General features: G+C 46.8%; 2 protein-coding genes across 10 annotated transcripts in view; one reads left to right on the top strand and one right to left on the bottom strand.

Annotated features, from left to right (window-relative positions):
* The window catches only part of Fsip1 (fibrous sheath interacting protein 1), a 142,607-nt gene extending 141,324 nt beyond the window's left edge, over positions 1-1,283 (top strand). For all 8 annotated transcript variants that reach the window (XM_087650909.1, XM_087650910.1, XM_087650906.1 and 5 more), the window contains one exon: positions 934-1,283. In XM_087650909.1, coding sequence (XP_087507035.1) covers positions 934-989 — 56 coding nt within the window. In that variant the 3' untranslated portion in view covers positions 990-1,283. The remainder of the gene's footprint in view (positions 1-933) is intronic.
* A 3,150-nt stretch (positions 1,284-4,433) lies between these two features.
* On the bottom strand, positions 4,434-19,486 carry Thbs1 (thrombospondin 1). 2 transcript variants are annotated; one of them, NM_001398940.1, is given in 22 exon segments: positions 4,434-6,416; positions 6,821-6,960; positions 7,075-7,172; positions 7,542-7,813; positions 7,977-8,204; positions 8,389-8,623; positions 9,817-9,935; positions 10,057-10,216; positions 10,732-10,839; positions 11,248-11,466; positions 11,804-11,956; positions 12,072-12,199; positions 12,449-12,622; positions 12,923-13,099; positions 13,607-13,780; positions 15,545-15,638; positions 16,362-16,484; positions 16,576-16,778; positions 17,010-17,085; positions 17,880-18,439; positions 18,692-18,786; positions 19,304-19,486. In NM_001398940.1, coding segments are annotated over 21 exon segments (3,516 nt in total). In that variant the 5' UTR covers positions 18,759-18,786; positions 19,304-19,486; the 3' UTR covers positions 4,434-6,408.
* Positions 19,487-23,474: the final 3,988 nt, after the last annotated feature.

Here is a 23,474-nt window from a genome sequence, read left to right as displayed (position 1 = left end):
CTCCACCCTGTTTAGTACTTTTCCATGCTGCAACAATGTCACCACATTTCTCTTCTTTGAGTCTCTGTAACTGTGCAGATCCCGAGTATTTCCTGTAGGTGGCGTTGTAACACACACAGCCTTCTATGAGTGCCTTTTACACACAGCACAGCGGTTTCCAGATTTACCCATCCTGCAGCGTGTTTCCATGGTCTGTTCTTTTTATCTTTGAGTGATATTCCCTGTGTTTTGACACAGCCCATTTTATCTATCTGTCCATAACTTGATGGACCCTTAGGGCTTTCCCACTTTTCAGCTATTATATATAATGCAGATTTAAATATTTTTGTGTGAGTTTTTGTTGGACATTATGTTCCCTGCCCACTTTGGCACATTCCTAGGAGTGTAACTGCCTGGCCCATGGTAACGTTTCACAGATTTGGCAGGCAGTTTTTTATTTCACATCCTACAGCTTGCGAATTTTCTCCTGATTGCTTTTATTGTCTTCTCTCATTTGATTTCATTTTTGTCCTACCATTTTATTTTTTGAATCAAAGGTAATAAAGATACATTCTATTTGTGACACATTTTTCCCTCTCTCTGAAAAGAAGGAAGCGCTCATGTATCTTCCAGTAGCATTTGCTTTTAGCCTCAGCCCCTTCCTGGGAAACTTTAGAAAGTAAGAAAGTGCTTTTGATGTCTTCCCCTAAATCTTAACTCTCTCAACGCACCCCTCCCCCAGTTGTGTTTTTGAACTATAGCCCTGGTGAAGACAGTCACCTTACTTTCCTTATGGACTTTGCAGTTTGTGCTGACCTTTCTGTAGTATCAGCCAGGCTGTGCTCATCGTGTTATACAGCAAAGCAAATGGGGTAATGCTTAACAGGCCGACTGATTTTCTTAATAATTCACGTGTTTCTGATTCTGTAATCACTGTGGTTATCTTATTTGCAGATGGACAGGAGACTGGGGATGCTGTGAATGAACCAGGAGAGCAACGCGAAGCATGACTTTCTAGGGTTTAAACTTAAGAAAGTTGAAAATTGGCACTATATTTTTTCTGAATTCTTTGTATTCAATGAATGCAACATAGAGACTATTCCTCAAACGATATCAACATTTGAATTCCCTTCTTTGCTGATTGTATTTCTTTGATGTTTTTGAAGCTTGGGGTGTAAATGTGAAATGGTTGGCTTTTTATCATTGATATTCCTAGGAAATTTGTTTACAACTCTATCACTAATCTTGCAATCTCAAGGATACTTTGTAAAAACCAACGTTGTAACATATGCACGCTGTGCTAATCTGGTGGGCATGAGTTTATTGGTCTCTATTTGTCACGTTTTGGGGGCGGTGCTGGGGAGTGAACTCAGGGCCCTGTGGATTTGAGGCACACACTCTGTCATTCGGCCGTTTCTCCCGTCCTCTCCTTTGGGTTTTATGTGTTTTAACTCTCTGATGATTCTGGAGGCTTTTTATTGTGCCTCAGTTTCCCCTTCTGTTTTGCTGTTAAGTTTGTCAGTAGGAAGAGCTTACATTTGGAAGAACTGAGTTCTGGCAACAAAGGAATGTTGGCAGAGTCTGTGCTTCCTGTTAGCCATGGTGCCTTCCTTGAGTGTGGCGGATTATTTATTACTCTCAGTTTATTATCTCCTTCTGAAGTTCAGGCCTTTTAGTAAGAAGGGAATGAAGGTGAGGTGACCTTTATCAAAAGCAGCACTATCTCAGGAGAGAAGGTTTGTCCAGTCATGAGCCGGGAATCTGATCTGAGAAGGTTTTATGGCCATTCGTGTAAGCCGAGTCGGCCTCATATGGGAAAGTCTAGTTCATTTCTAATTCACAATAAGCTGTCTCTGGCCCTGCCTTTAATACAGTTTGAATTACAGCCCGTACAACATTGTTCCTTTTCGCCAGCAAACGTTTGCTGGCCCTGCTTGACATTAATACATGCTTACATACTTTCCTGACTTACTGAAATGAAGAATTGCATTTTTCAAGGGCACTCACATTCTTATGAATATCTTTATCCAGTCTTTCTGTTTCCCTTTATTGCTTGTTAATTTGTGCTGGGTTTGTTTTTGAGGTGCAGGGGATTGAACCTAGAGCCTTGCACATGCTATGCAAGCGCTCTGCCACTGAGCCACACTCACAGCCTGCTGTTTGTCCATTTAAAGTGATAAGGGCATACACTGGCGTCCATGTATTACAGTGGGATTTATCTTAATGCCTGAGTTTTGCTGGCCTACAAAAATTAAAAATCACAATTTTAGTTTCTCCCCAAATGATTTGTGGCAGTTTGGTGGGAACAATCAGGGGTCAGGGGTGGTACAGTGGGGCATTGGGAGTGGGACAGAGAGAAGCCGTTATTGTTCACGAGCCTTTCAGAAGATTTCGACTTTCCACATCCATGTTTCCCTTGTCTTCGAGGTGTGTGTATGGAAGGGGAGAGACAGACACAGGAAGGAGAGGAGAAAGAAGAGGGAAGGTAAGAGAGAAACACCAAGTGAAACTGTTTCTCTAGGGATTGCACAGGCTAATAACTTCACAGAATGCTTCTGCACAGGGTGTTTGAGGCATAAGGAGTCTGGCTTATTGTGAATTAGGAATGAACTAGACTTTCCCATATGAGGCCGACTCGGCTTACACGAGTTGCCAGAGTTAGGTTAGGGGAAGGAGATAATGACATTTAGTAATGGAAATTTTAATTAAAAGGAGTAACATTATCCCGTAGCAGAAAGTGGCAAGGATGAACGAACAAGATGTACAACATAATTTATCACCTCAGTGGCTTCCTCTAAGACAACAAAGATTATAGGAGATGGGGAGAGGAGAGGGAAAGAGAGAAAGTGTGTGTGCATATGAGAGAGAGAGGGAGGGAGGGAGGGAGGCAGAGAGGAGGGGGAGGAGAGAGAGAGGGAGGGGAGAGAGGGAGAGTGAAAAAGTGTGTGTGCATGAAAGAAAGGGAGAGAGGGAGGCAGAGGGGAGGGGGGAGGAGGGAGGGAGGGAGGGAGGGAGGGAGGGGAGAGAGAGAGAGAGAGAGAGAGAGAGAGAGAGAGAGAGAGAGAGAGAGAGAGAATATGATATACTTTAGGAAGGGATGATCCAGGGGCTGCAGTATAGTTTTCTAGACAGACCCTTTAGTAACTGACTAGCACGACTTAGTTATAAATTCTCCAGGAACCACTTTATGACTTTTCAGCCAAACAGCCCTAGAACACATGACAGTAAACTCCTGTGTGATTTGAAGTCTGTCATCTTGATTATGTAACTCTACTAACTTGAAGGTCATTCTCACAAGGAAATGGAGCAAGCCTGGGCTAAAAGCTCTGATCTGGCCACCCTGGGCTAAAAGCTCTATCTGGCCACTCTTTTTGTTGCATCTTGCCACTCCCCATCACAATGTTTTGCTAAAAATTAAATAGAATTCTCCTTTAGGAATCCACATATTGAACAATCTGAGAGAAATTGGTGCCGCTTTGCAGATAATTATTGCTTTCAGATCATTTTCCCAGCTCATGCTAGTTTTTACTGCTTCATTCTGGATCTATAGGGTGACAGGGACACTTCACTCTTGCTATCATGCCAGCCAGGTTGGTGGTTTTAGAGTAATAGAGGCCAGCCAGCGAGGTGGATCCCACCTCACACAGCCCTCAAAGCCAGATCCTTCACCTAGCAGAATCCCTTTATTGAACTGTTTACTGGAACTAGGAATCAGTTAATCTTTACATCCATGGTTAATCCATCCAAGATTTACCTTTCTGTAACAAAAGGGTGTGCGTGTGTGCGTGTGTGTGTGTGTGTGTGTGTGTGTGTGTGTGTGTGTGTGTGTGTGTGTAGGTTTGTACATGTGAGTGCAGGTGCCTACAGAGGCCAGAGGAGAACACCAGATCCCCTGGAAGCAGTGTTACAGGAGGTGGTGAACTGCCCCAAGGGTTGCTGTGATTAGAGTCCTTTGCTAGAGCAGTCAGTGCTTTAACCTTCTTAACTGCTGAGCCATCTCTCTAACTCCAACTTTGCATTTCTTTAGTTACCTGTTTTTGACCCAAAGTATGTATTCTCCAAAGTCCCAGGACAGCTCCTCCCTTGCACTTCTCTGACATCCATCCTGGGATCCATCACTCAGAATCAGAAAATGTCACATCTCACAACTGTCCTCACCTTAGTCACTGCTGGACTTTGAGAAGTCAACACCTAATGTTAATAAAATGATGAAATGTGTTCTTCAGTGGGGCGGGGCTTGTGTCACAAGACTCGTTTTTATTTTGTTTGTCATGTGGCAGACTTACGTTTTTTTTTCTGTCCAAAAATGTAGTAAATATATCATCTGAATCTAGTGCCTACCGATCACGCAGGAATCGTGAATGATATTTGCTAACTGTTGGCTAGGAATGGCTTTTGCCCGGATCCCATAATAGCCAAACAGTAAAGAACAAAACAAACACAGACACAGTAAGTATAAATATAAACTTCCATATGATTTATTGTTGTTCCTTGTACACAAGAAACAGTAATATACAAGTTACACTGCTTTAGAATGTAAAATGGATAAAATGTGTACAAAAAAGCACGTTCCTAGAACACAGGGCATTGGCAAATAGTCAAACCTGGGAAGTAAAAAGCAAAACCAAAAACAAAACCAAAGAAACAAACTAAAACAAAACAAGAAAAACCAACATTTCTTCAATTCAGTGTGCAACATATAAAAAACAGAAATACTAACTCTACAGGCAGTATTTCCTGATAAATTATTTAAATAGCATATCTACATAGTCTGAGATCTCTATTCCAATGGCAATGAGAAAATAATTTATAAAAATAAAAGCAATGGTGTACAAGATGATAGAACAAAACCAGAACTTTGAGGAGTTGTATTTAACATTTCAAAGCTATTTCTGTATTGGGATCATTCTCTGCAAAGGATTTTTATGCTATGTACAACACTGACTTTTTAGACACGACAGTAGTTTTAAGTTTATTGACACTTAAACTCTTTCTTCTTGATCCAAAATTCTTTACTCAGTCACACAACAAATGAGGTAATATTTGTATATAAGTTCCACCTTTGTCTCTTTTGGGAAAATGAAATAAAAAGTTGATTGTGTTTTCTTCTCCCTGGAAATAGGCAGAAGGGGTGGGGTGGGTGAGCCTTGGAGGGCTCAGGCTTCCTTTGCAGGAGAGGCAAATGCAAATGGGCAGCCACCCATTCCCACTTGAAAAGACAGAGAAAACCAAGGGGAAAAGCCAAAGGAGTCCAAATCATTCGCTCTAAGCCCCCAAATGAAAGCCAGCAGCTCCTGCTGACTTCCACACTAGTTTTGGAGAGATTTGCTGACAGCCTCAGCTACCTGCTTGCAAACATTTGCTCTATGCAGTTTAATTCCAGGTAGAACAGGGTTAATAAATAATCTGTATTTACAATCTTACAGTCATAAAGACTCACTATGAAGATGATTCAGAGAGTCCCACGCATCCTGTTTCAATAACAATCCTTCAGACGAATCCTCCAGAATAGGGGGAAAAATAAATATATTACATTGTTAAAGCGTTTGTTAAACAAAAACCAGAAGAGAATTGGAAAACTCCATGATAATTGAGGCAAAAAGAAAAAGGAATGTTTCAGGTTGATAAAAATTTTGTGCCTTTATAACCATAAAATGAAGGCGCACTGCCCCTCCTGCGGAGGCAGCTAGAGCTCACCGAGACGGCAGGGCTCTCTTGCTGTCCTTAGACACGCATGTTATACATGCAGAAGACGCCCACAGTTTCAGTGTGGAGGAAGTCCAGGAGCCAGGATTTCCCTCCCTCCCCTGCTCACTCAGGTGCCTGTGGAAGACTGGGTAGTCAGCTCTCAGGGGCAGCATGAGGAAAGCAGCAAGCCTTCTCTGTCCCCTGAAAATGATTAGTACCGACCAAGTAACAGCTCCTCCATCTTTTCTTTGCACAATCATCTCTTGGGTTCATGGCTCCTAGTGCTTTGGCTCCTGCCTCTCCCCTGCTGAGGACTTATGTCAGAGGTGGTTTGGCAGTGAGTTCTAGTGAGCCATGTTGTTTTTTCTTTGACAGGCCCGAAAATGCTTCTGAGTGTGCAGCTCGGAGATGGCCTCGCAGAAGCTCTGGCTCTGTGAGTAAGGCAGAGTGGAGTGGGCACCTTCCCAGTGGGAAGTAAATAGTCGCTTTTGCTTTCTCAAAAGCAAACCAAAGTAATTCTTCATGTTCTTAGAAGATGCATTCTCACTCCTTACAGGCCAAGTTCTGAGTCTGGCTAGGTTTGAAAACTGCATTTTCTTGAGGCAGGTCACAGACTCTAGAAGCCCACACTATGCAAGAAGAGAGGCAGGGAAGGCGAGGAGAAGCGATCCTGGAGGGGTTTTTCTCTAGCCCTTGGTTTCGGAAGGTGCAATGCCAGGCTGGTTATGATCGGGGTGGTGATTAGGAGTCTGTTAAATAAACACAGATGCATATACATGAAACGAGTCAGCAAGCACTAGTCATCCTAGCAGTCATCATCAGACTAGCAGCTCAGGGTGCTGTGCTGGCATGAATAAAACCACAAGCCAGAGCCTCAAGGCATTAGTTACCAGTGAGGGCTCATGTTTATAGCTACTTGTTTACTGTCTGCCTCTGACCCAGTAGGAAAAGTTCAGAGACTGCTGGGCAAGCTAGCAGTCCTGATATGGATTCAGGATGGCAAAGACATTAGCTCTTGTTTAAAATTGTATCCTCAAAAGAAAAGAAAAAACAGAACACTCTCCCCAACATAGTCTTTAAATCAGACCCTCCCATCACTGTCCACCTTATAAATCTGTAGGCACATTAACTGTACATCACAGTGGCACCCTACCTCGGCACTCGTATTTCATGTCCGAGAAGAACACCATTTCTTGAGAGAAGACGAACAGGCCTAGTCTACCGCCAGCGTAGGTTTTGTCATAGATGGGTCCTGAGTCAGCCATGATTTTCTTTCCTTCATACATCACCACTCTACACAGGAAAACAAAAACAAAACCAAACTCACTCATGAGGCTGCTCTTCTTGGTTTTATCCTTCCAGCCTACTCAGTGTGACTACAGTGAAATTTAATTCCTGCAGTCTTACCTGATAAAACCGGTCTTTGGCCTGTGGCTGAGACGCCATCTGTATGCAGTGAAATCTTTCCAGCCAATGTGACGAGGGTCATGCCACAGGGTGCGCACCTGAAGGAAAAGGACCAGAGAAGGTTGAAACACAGCTCCCTCTGAAGATTCGTATTTCATTTCATGAGAAACTGCTGCTGGAAAGGCTCTGAGTTGAACTCTATTTGCCAAGGGCCAGAGAGAGTGGGGAGGCGGGGGGGGGGGAGAAGGAGGGGTTCGTTTGAAGTGGCTAAAGCTGTCTGTGTACTTAAAGGGCAGCTCTTGGTCAGAGTCCACTCCCCTCTACACACTACTATGGTTTTGTACCATGGTTGGTGATGCTGAGAACTTGACAGCTAAGATTCCCTAGTGGGAACTTGGCCAAAGTGCTGTCTCTCATGCTTCCCAAGGGCCTGCCAACTCTCCCTTCTAGATGATGAGGCTTCTTACCTGGCCAGGGGTGTTTCCTGTGTGCCACAGTGCATTCCGCAGGTGCTCGCCGGGGCCAGTGGTGGAGTTTACAACCTTTACAGACAGGCCTGAGTATCCCTGAGCCCTTGTGGGGTTGGTGTCCCAGTAGGACTGGGTGACTTGTTTCCACATCACAACGTAGAAGCGGCTGCTGGACTGGTAGCCGAAAACAAAGCCAGCATAGTCGTCATCCCTCTCAGTGTTGATGAAGAAGGTACCACTGAAGTCCACGGCATTAAACTCATCATAACCTGGAAGGCAAGACCAGGGTCAGTTAAAGACTGGCTTTTATGGTGTTCTCTACAACGTTCCAGGATATCTGGCGTGGTCGAAGGTTACAGGTGTAGTGGTCAGATTTTATATTTTCTCCCTTTCAGTGTATCCCCACCTGGATCTGAGGAGTTCACTACTCACCTACAGCAAGTCCAGGGTCACAGTTTACAGTCTGGACAAGTTCTTTGCCCTGATGGCGGACAACCCAGTTAGGGTCATTTTGGGAGGTTCCTTTGGGATCTAGAGGAATCATCTGGAATCGGCGGAAATCGGTTTCACTGATGTCAACATTCTCAGGACAGATGTCATCAATGTCTGGCACATTGTCATGGTCAAAGTCGTCTTTGCAGGCATCGCCTCGGCCATCACCTGAGGTCAAAGAAGGCAAGAGTTCAGTAAAATCTGAACTGCCATTATGAGTGGGTCACTAATTCACCATCTTGTCAAAAATTGTTGTTTTGTTATACCGTTCTCTGGGATGCCCTCCCTGTTCCTTCCATCTAGACAGCCAAAGTGTCAGTTATGCTGGCTAGCAGTGGCCACAGTGACTCACCATCAGAGTCCTTCTGGTCAGGATTGGGCACCAGCCTGCAGTTGTCTCTGTCATCAGGGATGCCGTCGTTGTCATCGTCATGGTCACAGGCGTCTCCTTTACCATCTTTATCGTGGTCGGCCTGGTTGGCATTGGGCACATAGGGACAGTTGTCCAGGTTGTTCTGATGGCCATCCTCATCGATGTCCTGATTGTTGTCACAGGTGTCCCCTATGCGGTCCGAGTCAGAGTCCAGCTGGGAGAGAGACATCAACGGTGGGTGAGTCGAATAAAGTCAACGTCTACTCCAGGCCCCTAATCATGGCAGTGGTCTGTGCAGACTGTCTGCATAATATGTTAATGACTTTTTTCTTATTTTAAAAGCATTTGGCTTTCTACGTTTATCCCATAAAGATTTTATCTTTTGGCTCAGATAAAATCAAAGTCTAGAGTTTTTTCACAATAGACTTTCCCAGAGGACTTAGCATTCAGTATGCGTGAGATGCTTTGGGATGGTTTATATGAAAACTGGATCTTTTCTTTCCAGGTTTTATGCTCTTTGCTTTTGAGATTCTGTATGCTATTTAAATTTGCTTATAAAAGTTTTTCTAATCTGAGGAATCCAAGTTCATTCTGTGAGGTTGAATGCTAGTAAGATATCTATTGTTTGGTAGACCCCACCCAAGGCAGAAGCTCTCTGTACTGTGTGACCTGCTGCCCACACAGGCCCGGGGTCCTGTGACAGTGACTTAAGTCACCTTGCTGTTTAGCATGATAGACTTCATAAGGGTGATTATTAGGAGTAACTTGAGTTCTCATTTATCTAATCCTTAGGAAAATAATCTATTCAAATTTCTGAGCACTTAACCTTTTAGAACCATTGTTTTAGAAAGAAGAAAAAATTGATTTACTTTATCCTTAGAAAACCGTGATGTGCAGTGACACAGAGAGAAGAAGCACTCTGGTAGCAGAAGCCAATATCAATATCTGTTTGCAGCTCAGGCCAGGAGGAGGATGAAGCTGAGATCAGTGGGGGAATGGGAGAAACCAGACCTCTCCAGCTCTAAGAAGTATTTTAGCTTCCTAATGTTTTACTAGACTCTGTTCCTGGCCATCACATAGGTGTTTGTGTCACTTCTGCATACTGCGCTCCTCTCAGTGTGTAAAACTGAGAAACGACTATAGAACTATCAGTCTTGGCTCTTTGTTCTGTGTAGTTTATCTTAATGGTGGTCACAGTCAAGTCTGAGGTCCCAAGATTTCCACAATAATCTCTGAGAGTGTTTGCCAGAGGCTTAAATCAGGCAAAGTCCGTGCAGGCACACATTGCAAATGGCTCTGGGGAACCCCAGTGATGGGAGGGTTTGGAGTCTATAATTCACTACTTTGACATGTTTAGAAAGGGAGGCACAACACCTCCCTGAGCGATTCTGAAAGGAGTTCACCTACCTGGTCTGGATTGTGTTCCAGGGGGCAGTTGTCACACTGGTCTCCAACCCCATCCATGTCCGTGTCCCTCTGATCCACGTTGTAAACATACTGGCAGTTGTCTCGTTCATTGAGGATTCCTACGGAGGGGGTGTACATGAGTCCTGCGGCCCCATATATTGTAACTAAGTCACACACTAGCAGCCACTCAGTAAGCTGTGCCTGTCTCTGTCCTTTCAGACGCCAGACCAGGAGCCTTACCATCCCCATCGATGTCCACAGCGCAGGCATCTCCCTCCCCATTGTTGTCTGTGTCTGCCTGGTCAGGGTTGTGGTTGTAGGGGCAATTGTCACAGCGGTCTCCCACATCATCTCTGTCATAGTCATACTGGGCAGGGTTGTAATGGAATGGACAGTTGTCCTGCAAAGAGGAAAATGGACACTCTGTGGTGCTGCCTCGGAAGTCAGCTGATGCCTTCAACCCCATACACAGTGTTAAAACCCTCAAAGATCTACTGCAGTTATCTCATCCTTGGCCCATATACTAATGGAGCATTCAGCATAAGTGAAATGCCCAGACAGGAAGACACTACAGGTGAAGACTGGATTCTTTTCGGTTGCAATTAAGAGAGATACAGTATATGATCACATCATCTACGCTTTCATTATAAAACTACAGTCATTTAGACATATCTGAAGTGAATGCGGGGAACGGAATACCAGATGTTCAAACTGAGGTAGTCTGTGATGAAAAATGAAACTCACTTTAATAATTCTTCTAGCAACATCTGTGTCCTCAAATCACCAAGACATAGTGACAAGTTTCTAACTATCCTCTATATGAGTGTGGTATATATTTTTGTTATCACTCTGTGACCCCTTGAATCCTAGTGTTTCAGATTGTCATCACACCACAAGGATGAAGGAGGCACCTACCCTGTCATCAGGAATCTTGTCGTTGTCATCATCGTCATCACAGGCATCGCCAATCCCATCCTTGTCATAGTCTTCCTGCCCCGAATTGGGAAGATTGGGGCAGTTGTCCTAAGAAAAATGACAGCCATGGTTAGCACTCGCTAGCTTGGCACAGGCATGAGGGGTCACACTGGGACAGCCTACTAGAATGTTCAGGTGCAGCCATGTTTTTAATGGGGAGATGAAGCCACGGAAGGTATTTTGGGAGGTTACTTATGTACAGTCCGTACAAATGCTCTAGGCTTCATACATGCCATGACCACAAATCATGCTCTTCAGTGTGTCAGTATAGCAGTCTTTCTGGGATACAAATGCCCAAAGAACCTGATCTTGGCACTGAATGACTCCATGTTAATGAGAGTCACTGTCATCTTGCTTTTGGGAGGTTCAACCCTTGTTTCATTTTCAGTTTTTCAACATTTAGAATTCCTTAGCCCAATTCCTGAGGGGGAAGCCCATGAGGGAAGCTGGCTGTACCTTTTTGCAGTGGTAAGTTGCGTTGGCCACACACACCAGGTTTTCATTAGGCCAGCCGTCAAGGTCTGTGTCCTCTCCGCAAATGATGCCATTGCCTGCGTAGCCAGGCTTGCACTCACAGCGGTACATGGGGTCGCTGTAGTGACCCAGGTAGTTGCACTTGGCGTTCTTGTTGCAGTCGTGTGTCCCGTCGGTGCAGGGGTTTCGGGGTTTGCACACCTGAGGGTACAGCATCCCAATGATGTCACAGAATGTCTAAAAGTCCCAAGCCACCAAAGGGTCCAGACCCCTCCCATCTTGAAAAAGATAGTGGCCCCATGCAGGAGAAAGGTGGGGTTCTTCTGTCCCTCTCCATTCTCTTTGAGGATACCCAGGCTATTGGCAAACACTGTTTGACACTGGATTTTCCTGGAACTGCTCTTCATGTACAAGCCCATCTGATCACAGCTTTCAGCACAGAACTTTCATGCATCTGAGACTGTGCACTCAGTGCCCTCTCTGTTCACTGTTTGGCCAAAGTCACGATATTCTGCTCTGGCCTACTTGTCCACTATACCTGTTTGTTGGCCATAGCGTGTTCGACACCTCTGCCGAAGGGCTGTGAGCCGGTGAATCGTGGTGGGCAGGGCAGGCAGTTGTAGCCAGGATCTGTGTTCTTGCACCGATGTTCTCCGTTGTGATTGAAGCAAGCATCAGGCACTTCTTTGCACTATGGAGGAAATGGGAGTTTGTTCAGCACTTGGCAAATGCTGTTTTTAGGAAAGGCCCTGGGCCAGATTAGCTGCCTTCTTCAGTCTGATCACTTAGAGCCATTGTCTGCCTACCTCGTCGACGTCTTTGCACTGGATACCATTTCCACTGTAGCCAGGAGGACACGCACCACATTTCCAGCTACCATCAGGATAGCTCGTACACTTGGCACCAGCAAAGCAGGGATTGGACAGGCATCCATCTGAGATGAGGTAAGAGACAGGTAAGTGCTTGGGTTTAAGTTGCTGTTACCGCCATGTATTACTTAAAACAGAAGAGAACATTGCAGGGTCTCTGTAACTGGTAATGATTGGCCTCCGTCTCACAGTAATCAGCCCAACAGGACCAATCAAATATGGCATCCCCACCCTCCCCGCACCCAGTGAATAGTGACTATGACATTCCTAATAGAGAAAGCTCCCAGGGTGGTGTCCCTGGATTCACAGCTTACCAATCGGACAGTCCTGCTTGTTGCAAACTTGATTTTCCGTCACATCACCAACACAGTCTTTGCCTCCAAACTGGGGTGTGGGGTTGTTGCAGAGTCGGCTACGTCTCTGTACTCCTCCTCCACAGGTGACAGAGCAGATGTCCCATAGTGACCAGGGACTCCAGCCTCCATTGACTGTAAGGAAATGAGTCACATGTAAAAATGTAGTTTTCAGGTGCCTTATCTGTCCCAGAAGCCTGTCTGGAGCCTGTTACAAATGCCTTCTAACCTGGCCCATGGGGAGAATCTTTGGAAATTAGGGAGGCAGAAATGTTTTTCATTAATAGAAGCTGCTGAGTACGCAGGACTTTGTTTCTGTTTGTTTCTCTAGTGAGTGAGCTCCCATGCCCCATGGTCCACTGAACCGCAGAGCAAGCAGGCCACCAGCTGGGTAGGGCTGCCTCCCATGAACCCACAGGGCAGGCCCACACTTACTTGGGCAGGCGTCCTTCTTGCAGGCTTTGGTCTCCCGAGCTTCACCTTCACAGGGCTTCCCGTTCATCTGGGGGCTGGGGGAGTTGCAGAGTCGGATCCTCGTGATCACACCGTCACCACAGGTCACAGAACAGGACGACCACGGGGACCAGTGACTCCAACCACCATCCTGTTTAACTGAAAGGCAAAGCTGACGGTCACAAATGGTGCTGCCTTGGAGGGGGACCACGAAGAAAATCTCAACACGCAATCGTTCTCACAGCTGACCAACAGCAACTTAAACTAGTGTATAGTATACAGTGTATAGTAGCAACTGGCTATTGCCACATGTCAACGGAGAAACTATCATAGGAAAAATGGTGTGTGTGTGTGTGTGTGTGTGTGTGTGTGTGTGTGTGTAAGAGAGAGTTGCTGGTCAGGAGCCCAGCTCTATTCTAATTGTTCCATATGAATTATCTTGAGGAAATGCCTAAAATAACTTTTATCAAGAATGGTTATTATTCTCATGTTATCGATGAGGAGGAGCATCTGGGAAGGAAGGTTGTGCTCAAGAGTGCAGAGGTCAGGGGTGTGGTTGAGACTGAGAGCTCAGAACCTGGGCCCTCAGGCTCTCTGCTGTAGAGCTGCTCTTGGTGACAAAGCATTGGGGTGACATTGCCACCCCTTGGCGGCCATGATGCTTACATCTTTTGTCGCACTCCTGAATGTGGCAGGTCCTCGTCTGTACTGAAGAGCCCTCACATCTGTTGTTGAGGCTGTCACAGGAGCGACCACGTTGCTGAATCCCATTGCCACAGGTGGCAGAGCAAGAGGTCCACTCAGACCAGGGAGACCAGCCATCGTCAGCAGAGTCACTGGCTGTGGGGAGAAAGGAGGCCATTCAGCATCTCCTGACTAAGATCCACTTCTCTTCAGGCAGTTTATGTATGTGTTTAGGGACCTTTATTGGCAAAGGTTGCAAATCAATAGGACTTTTTTTTTTCGGAGCTGGGGACCGAACCCAGGGCCTTGCACTTGCTAGGCAAGTGCTCTACCACTGAGCTAAATCCCCAACCTAATAGGTCTCTTTTTAAAAAATCCTTCTTCCTGGGTTCGGTCCCCAGCTCCGAAAAAAAGAACCAAAAAAAAAAAATCCTTCTTTTTCCATACTCCCAGTTTAATGGAAGGACCATTAACTAATAGTGACTGTGTATATTTTAGTACACAGCAGATGCTTGGCTACACAAGTGCCTTGGGAAGTGAAAACAATAGTGGAGCCAATTCACACATCCCTTATTTTGCAGGAGCAAGCATGCAGTCATATCATTAACTCCAGACATGCCAGTCTTGGGCCAGTGGGCCATGAGTTCATCCCAGGTCATCGTAAAGGTCTGGGGGTGATGGCAGGCTCTGCCTGGTCCTTACAGCTGAACCCGCTTACAGTGTGGACTCTCCTGTTCACCCATCATGGAGTCTCCCATGTTCGTCTTAAGCAGATTCTCCTTTGCTGACTGAGGATGTCTTAGATGCTTCCAGGCCAGTGTCCAAGAATGCCAGTGTGTCAGACAAGTGGCCTGTATCATTTCTGACTATCAGAGAAGCCCTGGTCTATGTTGGGAGGCAGTGTGGCTGAGGCCGTGAGGTGGATCAGTTTGTTTTCCTCATGCTGACCTCTGGTGTTTTTGTACTTTCTCAAGAGGAGAGGGTATTTGTTTGCTATCTGCTCAGACACCATGATGACAACCACTCCTGTCTATCAGACGACAGGGAAATTGTTTTTTCCATCAATAAACATCTTCCTAACAACCCCAGCTCAGAGTTGTGCTATTCTCCGTGGGCTTTGCTCCCTGTAACTCACCCTCAGATAGAGGCTGGACAGAAGTGGACACACAGAAAAACATTACTGTGCCAAAATTGCTACCATGGGATTGATAACTCTGAGCTGTGGCTCATATGTGCGTCTCTCTATTTCTCTGTCTCTGTCCTCTCTCTCTCTCTCTCTCTCTCTCTCTCTCTCTCTCTCTGAAGGGCAATTCAACATCCTTGCTTTCTTCGTGAGGCATGATGAGTCACTTTTATGACTTGTGCCTTCTGTATTAAAACATCTTAGCAAAGTGCTTATGCTGGCAACAAGCCCTGGAGGCAGAGCGTTACACAGCAGTGTAGTGGCTGATTTCCTTTACTACCCTGGAAATTCAATAGATACAAATCTCTTAGGGCTCCTATCACTGCACACAAAACAGGTGACTTTTCAAACAGCCCAATGCTTACACCAGTTTCTGTCCCTTCTCCAGTAGATCATGTTTTTTCTAACAAAAAGATCAATTCCTGAAAGCAACCAGCTTAAGTCCAGTGCTGTATTCATCTCCCCTCCTTATAGCATAAAACCAGAGTCCATGAGCTCTGCCAAGATCATCCACTGCCTATGCTACAATCCAGATGGGTGGTTAAGATCTGGTCCTCATGGAGGTTTGCACTCTGTACAATAGACAAGCTGATAGTTACCCAAGTCTGTCTGCAATTATCTGACAGGATATGCCTGAACGACCTGCGAGGGGCTGGGCTCCAGTGTTGTGCCCAGCTGTCAGGATGCCCCCACTGAGCTAGCCACTGAGGTATGGTTCTACCATTTTAGGAACTTACGCCAGCACCGTGGGCAGCATTCACCATCAGGAACTGTGGCATTGGAGCAGGGCATGATGGGACAGGACACCTTTTTGCAGATGGTAACTGAGTTCTGCAAGGCAGGAGGAGAGGGAAACATGTTACCAAGCATATTGCTAAGAGGAGCTTTCTGTGGCATTTCCATTATAAGCTGAGGTATAGGCAGGATGGTTTTTATAGGACAGATGTCTGCTGGATCTATAGTCCCTAGAGTCACATAGTTCCAGGGCTAATTCTCCATTCTCTGGGAAAGTTCTTTTTAACTGCTACTCAGTCAGGGGTGGAAGTTACAGATATAAGGAAAAGCAACAGGCTGCAGGCCATATCAGTGAGTATCTCAAATGTAGATAAGGTCTTATCACATATTGGAGGAAAATAGGAACTTAATGGAAGTTGTGTCTTAAATTCAGTAATCAGGGATTTGCATTTAAACTTTTCCTGGTGATGCAGAGATCCGAACAGTGTTAGAAGGATCTGCCTGCCAGAGCCGAATACAAATTAGGGCTGTTCAAAAAAGAATGCTGTAAGCAGGTTTTGTGTATCTGACATCCAATACTTGGTCTTTGAACTAAAGCAGGTAAATAATTCCAGTGGTTAGATAGATTTGCTCTCTTAGCTGCTTAGCCTGGGGTATAATTACAAGTTGATAAACCTTCTGAGATTTAAAGAGGAATGTGTAGACGTCATTACATATGAAAGAAAAAAATCATTTTTGGTAGCAGGCCAGAGCACATTTAAAAATATCTACTGAGACATATGGTGTCAAGTCTTATTGTAGTCTGTGAGTGTCCCTTACCTGGCAGTGACACTCTGTGCAACTATCTACAGTCCACTCCTCGTTGTTCCTGTATTGGACTCCATTGTGGAAGCAGAGGGGAGGCCGCCTCAGCTCGCTAGCCAGCTCTCTGTTCTCTTCCGTCTGAAAGGGAAAACGCTCATGAGCGTCCAGACTCCCATGGTCACCTGTGGTGACCTTCAGGAGCCGGCAAATGGGAGCAGAGGCCACTGACCACTTTGCGAATGCTGTCCTGTAGCGTGGTCACGATGGTACGCAGGCCCCTCAGTTCCAGGACCATGCTGGATAGTTCGTCACAGGAGAGGCCACAGATGGCTTGGAGGTCCTTTGTTTTGTGGCCGATGTAGTTGGTGCGGATGGCAGGGCTGGAACCGTTCACCACGTTGTTGTCAAGGGTGAGAAGGACGTTGGTAGCTGCTAAGAAATGAGGTATAAAATATTCAACAGTCATTCAAGGCTTCCACAGCTTATCTCACCCGCCCACCCTTCAGGTTATGGGTTGTAAAAGACATTTCATTTGTGATGACAGAGTGGGCGCCAACTCTGTTCCCCTGAGATGTGCATCCACCCTACTGCTTACATTTCTCAGGGTGCTTTTGGTGGAATTCCCCAGAATTCTCCAAATCTTAAAAACACAGGAGTACTCACAACTGGAGCAGCCTTTGTTCCTGAGAATGTCTTCTGGGGTGGTTCCAAAGACAAACCTCACATTCTGCAGCACCCCCTGTGGGCAGAAGACAGACATTGTAGAATGCTGGGAGTGGGGGTGGGGTAGCCTGTCTGTCTGCTTGTGGTGAGTGCTCAAAAAGTTTAAAAGAACTTAAGGTCATCCTGCCAAAATATCACATAGACATAAATTGTCAAACAACTTCAAGATCTTAATTGTGTCTTTTGCCAACTAGAGCATTTTACAAAGAATCCAGTTATCAGGCTGCTGGGGGTACACAGGAAATGGAATCTGATCCCAGGTCTGGAGGACATGATACTCTCCAGTGACAAAGAGTTAACGTGGGCGTTAAAAAAAGAAAGAAAGAAAGAATCTGAAAGTTAAGGCAAGGAAGAAGTCCCAGAAGCACATGACCAGGCTGCTATTCATCCCTTGCCTTGCATCCAGAACACCCTACCCAGGGGCCCAAATACTGACAAAGTATTCTTTTCATGCCTATTAAAATTGATAGGTACATTTGATACAAGTTACTTTCCTAAGGGCGCAGGGAGTGCCCCATACCGAAACAGGCTGAGTGTAACAGGAAAACCATCTCTTATCTTTCTGGGTGGCTTTGAAAGCATGGTTCCCAGGTCCTGGTGTCATTATAGCTTATTTCTTATTAGAAACGCAATTTCCCAGGTCACTCAGCCGACTTACCAAATCTGAAACCCTGGAGTTGGGGCATCCATATATGATTTAACCAGCCCTCTGGTAGTGGTGTGGGGGGGTCTGCTCCTCTCCACATTTGGGACAACTTTAGTCTCCAGATACTAACTCCACATAGCCCTGTGACAGGTAAGAAGATTTACCTGAAAATTGTCATTGACATCTCCCTTTGCGACTCGGAGCCTGGCGACATTGGCCAAATCCCTGGTGAAGATGCTCTGGATGGGAACATCCAGCTCTGCGCTCTCCATCTTGTCACAGTCAATGTAGAGCTGGGCCCTGTCTTCTTGGACAAACAGCGTGATGCTCTTCCACTGGCCAGTGGCCAGGAGAGCTTCCTCCACTGACACCACTTGCTGCTTCCCGGGCAGGCTCAGACTCAGATCGAGGGTGCCGGCTTTGCCATTGGAGACCACACTGAAGATCTGGCCAGAATTGTCTTTCCGTTCCACGGCCAGGAGTGTGCCCCGAGTCTTCTTCATCTGCCTCAAGGAAGCCAGGAAGATGAAGCCTTTGTCGGCCCACACAGCGTCCAGTAGGTCTTGGAACTTGTCATCTGGCACAGGGGGGATCAGGTTGGCATTCTCGATCCGGAAGGCGGGGCTGGATAGATCTTGGCCCTTCACCAGTCGGCGACCCGGAACCTTGCGGGCACCTCCAATGAGTTCAAAAATGTCGAACACACCATTGTCTCCCCCAGACTCTGGAAGGCGAGAGAAGACAATGGGCTTTCTAGGTGTAAGGGTGTAAAGTCCTGGCCGTGAGGGGCCAAAGTGAGAAATCTTGGCAAGTAGGGAATACTGAGAGCTGCATCCTGGACTCAGGAAACATTTTAAGGAGAACCCAGGAGGCATACACCTGCGGGGGGGGGGGGAGAGAGAGAGAGAGAGAGAGAGAGAGAGAGAGAGAGAGAGAGAGAGAGAGAGAGAGAGAGATTGATTTATCACAGACTCACCTGGAATGCGGTTGCTTCCACACACATGCAACAGGAACAGGACGCCTAGTCCCCTGAGGAGCTCCATGGTGGAGCCTTTGTGCCCAACGCGGAGCCTGTAGCAAGAAGCACAGGAGGACTGAGTTAGAGACCAGGAAGCAAGGTAGTAGGGCAGAGGTGTGAGCGTGTGTGTGTGTGTGTGTGTGTGTGTGTGTGTGTGCGCTCTTTGGCCCCATTTACTTTCCAGATGGTATCCAGTATAAAAAGAGTGCCAGAGGCAGGGGACTGTTGGTGTTCCAGGACGAAGGGCGTAAAGTGACTTGGGCTTTTTCTTGTTCTCTTAGACAAGAATACAGAATGTACCTGGGGAGAAGGATGGCAAAAGTCAGGAGCAACCTGGGGACTACTTGGTAAGAAAATCTTGGAGTGTCTTGGAGGTAAAGTTGGTGAACCCTAAGGCTGGAGAGAACCAATTCCGCCAAGTTCTTACCAGCGGATAGATGGGGCAGGATAAGGGACAGTAAGGAAAACCAGAAGGGGGAGAGTGGGAGATGGGGAGTCTCTCCGATTGTCTGCAGCCTGGGGTTTTGGGTTGGTCGGCCAGGTGCTCAGCAGAGGCGGGAGAAGGCTTACCTGTGTGCACCGGAGCTCAGCAGCCCGGAGTGGTGGAGAAGGCGAAGTGAAGGACAAGGACTTCGAGTCCGGTAAAGACGCTGAGATTGCTGGTGCGGCCGGATAGACCGTGGCAGGACTGGGTAGTTGCGTCGCGAGTGCCTGCAGAAGTCCGATGAGGCTGGCTGACTCCAGGCAGTGGCTGGCTCGACTGAGGATCCCTGGACCTTTTAAAGAGGCTCCCGCATTCCTGGCCAATGGGCAGGAAGCGGGGGGGGGGGGGAGTGCGGGGGGAGTGAGGGGGCGGGGGGGGGCACACGGAACGGGAGGGGGGAGGGGACGGGGGACGGGTTCCTCTCTCCGCCCCCTGCTGCCTGGCGCGAAGCTCGCCGGCTGAAAGTGAAGGGGAAGACTCCGATCCCGCACAGGAGCCCTGGAACTTCTCAGAAAAATAGCTCTCCGCCCACACAGCCTTGGCGTACTCAGCCCTTAGGATCTTGCGCCACGCGAGCTGGAGACCTTCCGCCTGAGGGACCCCAGACAAGATGCTCCTTTGGGGACCAACTAAGACCCTTTAGGGTATCTTTCACTAAAGCCCGTCTCCTTGCATACTTCGATGATGGAGACGCTTAGGGATCGAGACAGTCTGGTTTAAAAATAAAAGGGCAAAAGGTCGGACTTCTTAAAAGAAGCTGCCTCCTGGGTCTATGCTGGTGGGTGGGGGATCCCTTGTCATCTATACTTCGCGCTCCACTCCTGCCCCGCACGATAGCCTTCCTTCTGACTCACTAAGGGTGGCAGTGCGGTGTTGCGCTGGATCAGCAGGACGGTGCACCGAGGTCGCCTTCCCATTCTCCCAACTCCAGAGTTCTTCCCCAGTTCTTCTGTGCTTCCCCAGATGGCCGCTTGGGGGCGGTATATGTATTCTGATTTAGGGGATCCTTGCGAAGTTTTTTAGCCGCGTTTTAAGAAAGCAAATTTGTATCTAGCACCCTCAAGGCAAACTGAAATTATGTTTTGAAAAACAGTTTTGTGACCACTCGTGTTTCTTAACGTGACTCCAGATTGGAGAATTTGCTGAACCACCTGGCTCCAGGATCTTACACTATTTACAGAACGGACCCATAGAGTAATAAATTGCTCTCTGCCTATTATTTTATTTCCTGTCTTTCTCCCTAAACGTTTCTTTTTTTCATTTTCGGCTCCCAAAACAGAGGTGTGGTTTACATTTCTGTGAATATACACTTTTCCATGAGTAGCCTGCTCTTGATGCTTTGTCTCTGAAGTCTGGTCTCTATGCCACCGGTCCCAAGCCAAGATGACTCTAGCTTCCTGGAATTCCATTCATCTCTTTGGGAAGGGACGTCAGCAGCGACGCTTCTCCAGCTGTGGCCCTGCATGAACAGGCTTGGCTCTGAGTCCAGGGACCCAGGTAAAAGCATCACCAAATAAGGATCTTGGCAGAATCAGGATGGGGGCAGACTGAGGATCTGTTGGGGCTCCCTCCCCTTATCAGTTCCACCTGGCTGGACTCCCAAATCTTGGAAACACCCACGACTTTATGCTCATCACACAGCAATTTCACTTTCTTCGTGTGGGAGTGTTCTGTGACAAGGTGCGTGAGTGTGTGCGTGTGGTATGTGTGTGTACACATAAGGAGGGACTTACAGAGTGTTTCCTAGTTACTCAGGGTACACAGCTACTCAGCTAGTGCCTCTTGTAGCTAAGTATTTCCCAAGATGTGTTTGTTTATTAGACTTCAGAAATTCAGAGCCAGGAGTAAAAGTTTCTACTGGTTGATTAGTCAAACTAGATTCCTGTCCTCGAAGTCACAGACTGACTCAGCTGCACAATCTGAAGATTGGGGATCAGCAGCCAGGCTAGTTCTTCCCTTCCAGTCCCTTCCAGTTCCTTCCTCAGTCCCTTTGCTCTGCGAAAGGTGATTGCTTTAAATATTCTGCTCAGCACTAATTCTTCCGGCAGGGACCTTAGGAGCTAACTGCTCTGGGAGGGTTGGCCTTGAGATCCTCTTTCCTCTTGAATTTTGTACCACAGAGATGAATGTAAGAGCCCACAGGCAAGAGCTTCTCTCCCCGTGTAAACCCATCCACTTTCCCAGACCCAGCTACACTTTGCTGATGGAACTGGTTCAGTCAGGCTCTGCCCTTTAGGGCCACGGACTGCCCAGACTAAGGGGTGAGGACAGCTTGTCGCTTGGCTTCTTTGACAACGACAATGACAACACAAGTTTTGACCTCCTCCACACCTTTTGGATGAGGCATTATGGGAGAGCTTTGCGGTACTAAAGCTGGCAGTGGCCTTGGAGATGTTGAATACAATCACAGAGTCTTTCCCTAAACACAACATGGTAATCCAGCTGTCCTGGCGAAAACAAGGTTTGCAGGAGACAAGGTTCCTAGGCAGCTGTGAGGTCCCAACCATATTCCTGATCACCACGTGCCGTGACCAGATTACAGAAATTCAGCACACTCTTGGGACACTGTAGAGAAGTACTGGAATGGGCAGAGGTTGCCATCTTTAGTAGAAAGGATATAGTCTGTGTGCATGCATGTGTGTGCATGGGAGTGTGTGCATGGGAGTGTGTGCATGAGTGTGTGCATGGGAGTGTGTGCATGAGTGTGTGCATGGGAGTGTGTGCATGGGAGTGTGTGCATGGGAGTGTGTGCTTGAGTGTGTGCATGGGAGTGTGTGCATGAGTGTGTGCATGAGTGTGTGCATGGGAGTGTGTGCATGAGTGTGTACATGGGAGTGTGTGCATGAGTGTGTGCATGAGTGTGTGCATGAGTGTGTGCATGGGAGTGTGTGCATGGGAGTGTGTGCATGGGAGTGTGTGCATGAGTGTGTGCATGAGTGTGTGCTCCCTCCCTCTCCTCTCCCCCTCCCCTTCCCCTCCTCTCTCTCTCTCTCTCTTGTGTGTGTGTGTGTGCTCCCTCCCTCTCCTCTCCCCCTCCCCTTCCCCTCCTCTCTCTCTCTCTCTCTCTCTCTCTCTCTCTCTCTCTCTCTTGTGTGTGTGTGTGTGCTCCCTCCCTCTCCTCTCTCTCTCTCTCTCCCTCTCGTGTGTGTGTGTGTGTGTGTGTGTGTGTGTGTGTGTGTGTGTGTGTGTGTGGTCTCCTCAGTGAGTGGAAGCATGGATTCCCCTCCTGCTTCTGTGTCTTCTGGTTGTTATTCTCACTTGTCCTCTGCCCTTCCTATTAGGCCTCATGGTCTCCTGTCAAAATTCCTACTTTCATATCCCATTTAAATATAGATTTCACATGCTAGAGGAACTGTGGCATTTGCCTGTCTGTTTTAGCTCATTAACATAATGATCTCTGGTTTCATTCATTTTCCCACAAATGTCATAATTTCATTATTCTTTATGGCTGAACAGAATTCCTTTGTTGAAGTATATATACCTCATTTTCTTTTTTCCATTGAGCAGTCGACAGGCTTCTAGCTTGCTTCCATATGGTGGATATTGAAGAGATTAGTTTCGAGCTACTAAACCTACCAACTCTATGGGCCACACTGCCTCCTGGTGTCTTATCATTTCATCTGGTTGGCTCTTGTTTCCTGCTGCTCAGGACGCTGGTGCCACTTCTGACCACAACTTTTACTCTTCTGTTCCTTCCTGCTCATGCTTGGCCAGCTCTCTTTTTACCCCTGGAGGGTACAGAAATAAAGGCAGGTCATAGATTAAACCTTTGAAAGCCTCTTCACCTATTCTGCTAAATACAACACTTTTTTGTTAAATATAAAAATTTGTCCCTCATAAGTTGCTTTATTCTCTCTACTGTTGGCCTTAGAGATGGGCGTGGCTTTTCATTCTCAAACAGGCTTATGCTATAGGAAGCGACCGAGACTCTCATATCTCTAGTCACCACAGAGTAAGACTTTATTTAACATAGTACCGACCAACTCCTTTGTAGAGTGAAGTGAGATGTTAGATATTCTGCCTGCAATTGGGAATCCCAGGGACCATCCTGACTTTGTGTTTGAGTCACACACGAGGTTGAAGATAATGTCAAATACCTTCCCTTAGTCTTTGAGACAATGCCTTTCTTTGACCATGAACTCACTAACCAGCTGGCCTGATGAGCAGGCAAGCCCCTTTCTTCTTCTTGTCTCTGCTAGGACGGCATCTGACTTTCCTATTACATGGGTCCTGGGGATGCAAATTCAGGCCCTCATT

This window comes from Rattus norvegicus, chromosome 3 (genome assembly GCF_021556685.1).
Source record: "Rattus norvegicus strain SHRSP/BbbUtx chromosome 3, alternate assembly SHRSP_T2T, whole genome shotgun sequence".
Classification (NCBI taxonomy): Eukaryota; Metazoa; Chordata; class Mammalia; order Rodentia; family Muridae; genus Rattus; species Rattus norvegicus.
The sequence above is the reverse complement of the archived record's forward strand: the minus strand, read 5'-3'. Positions and strand labels throughout refer to the sequence as shown.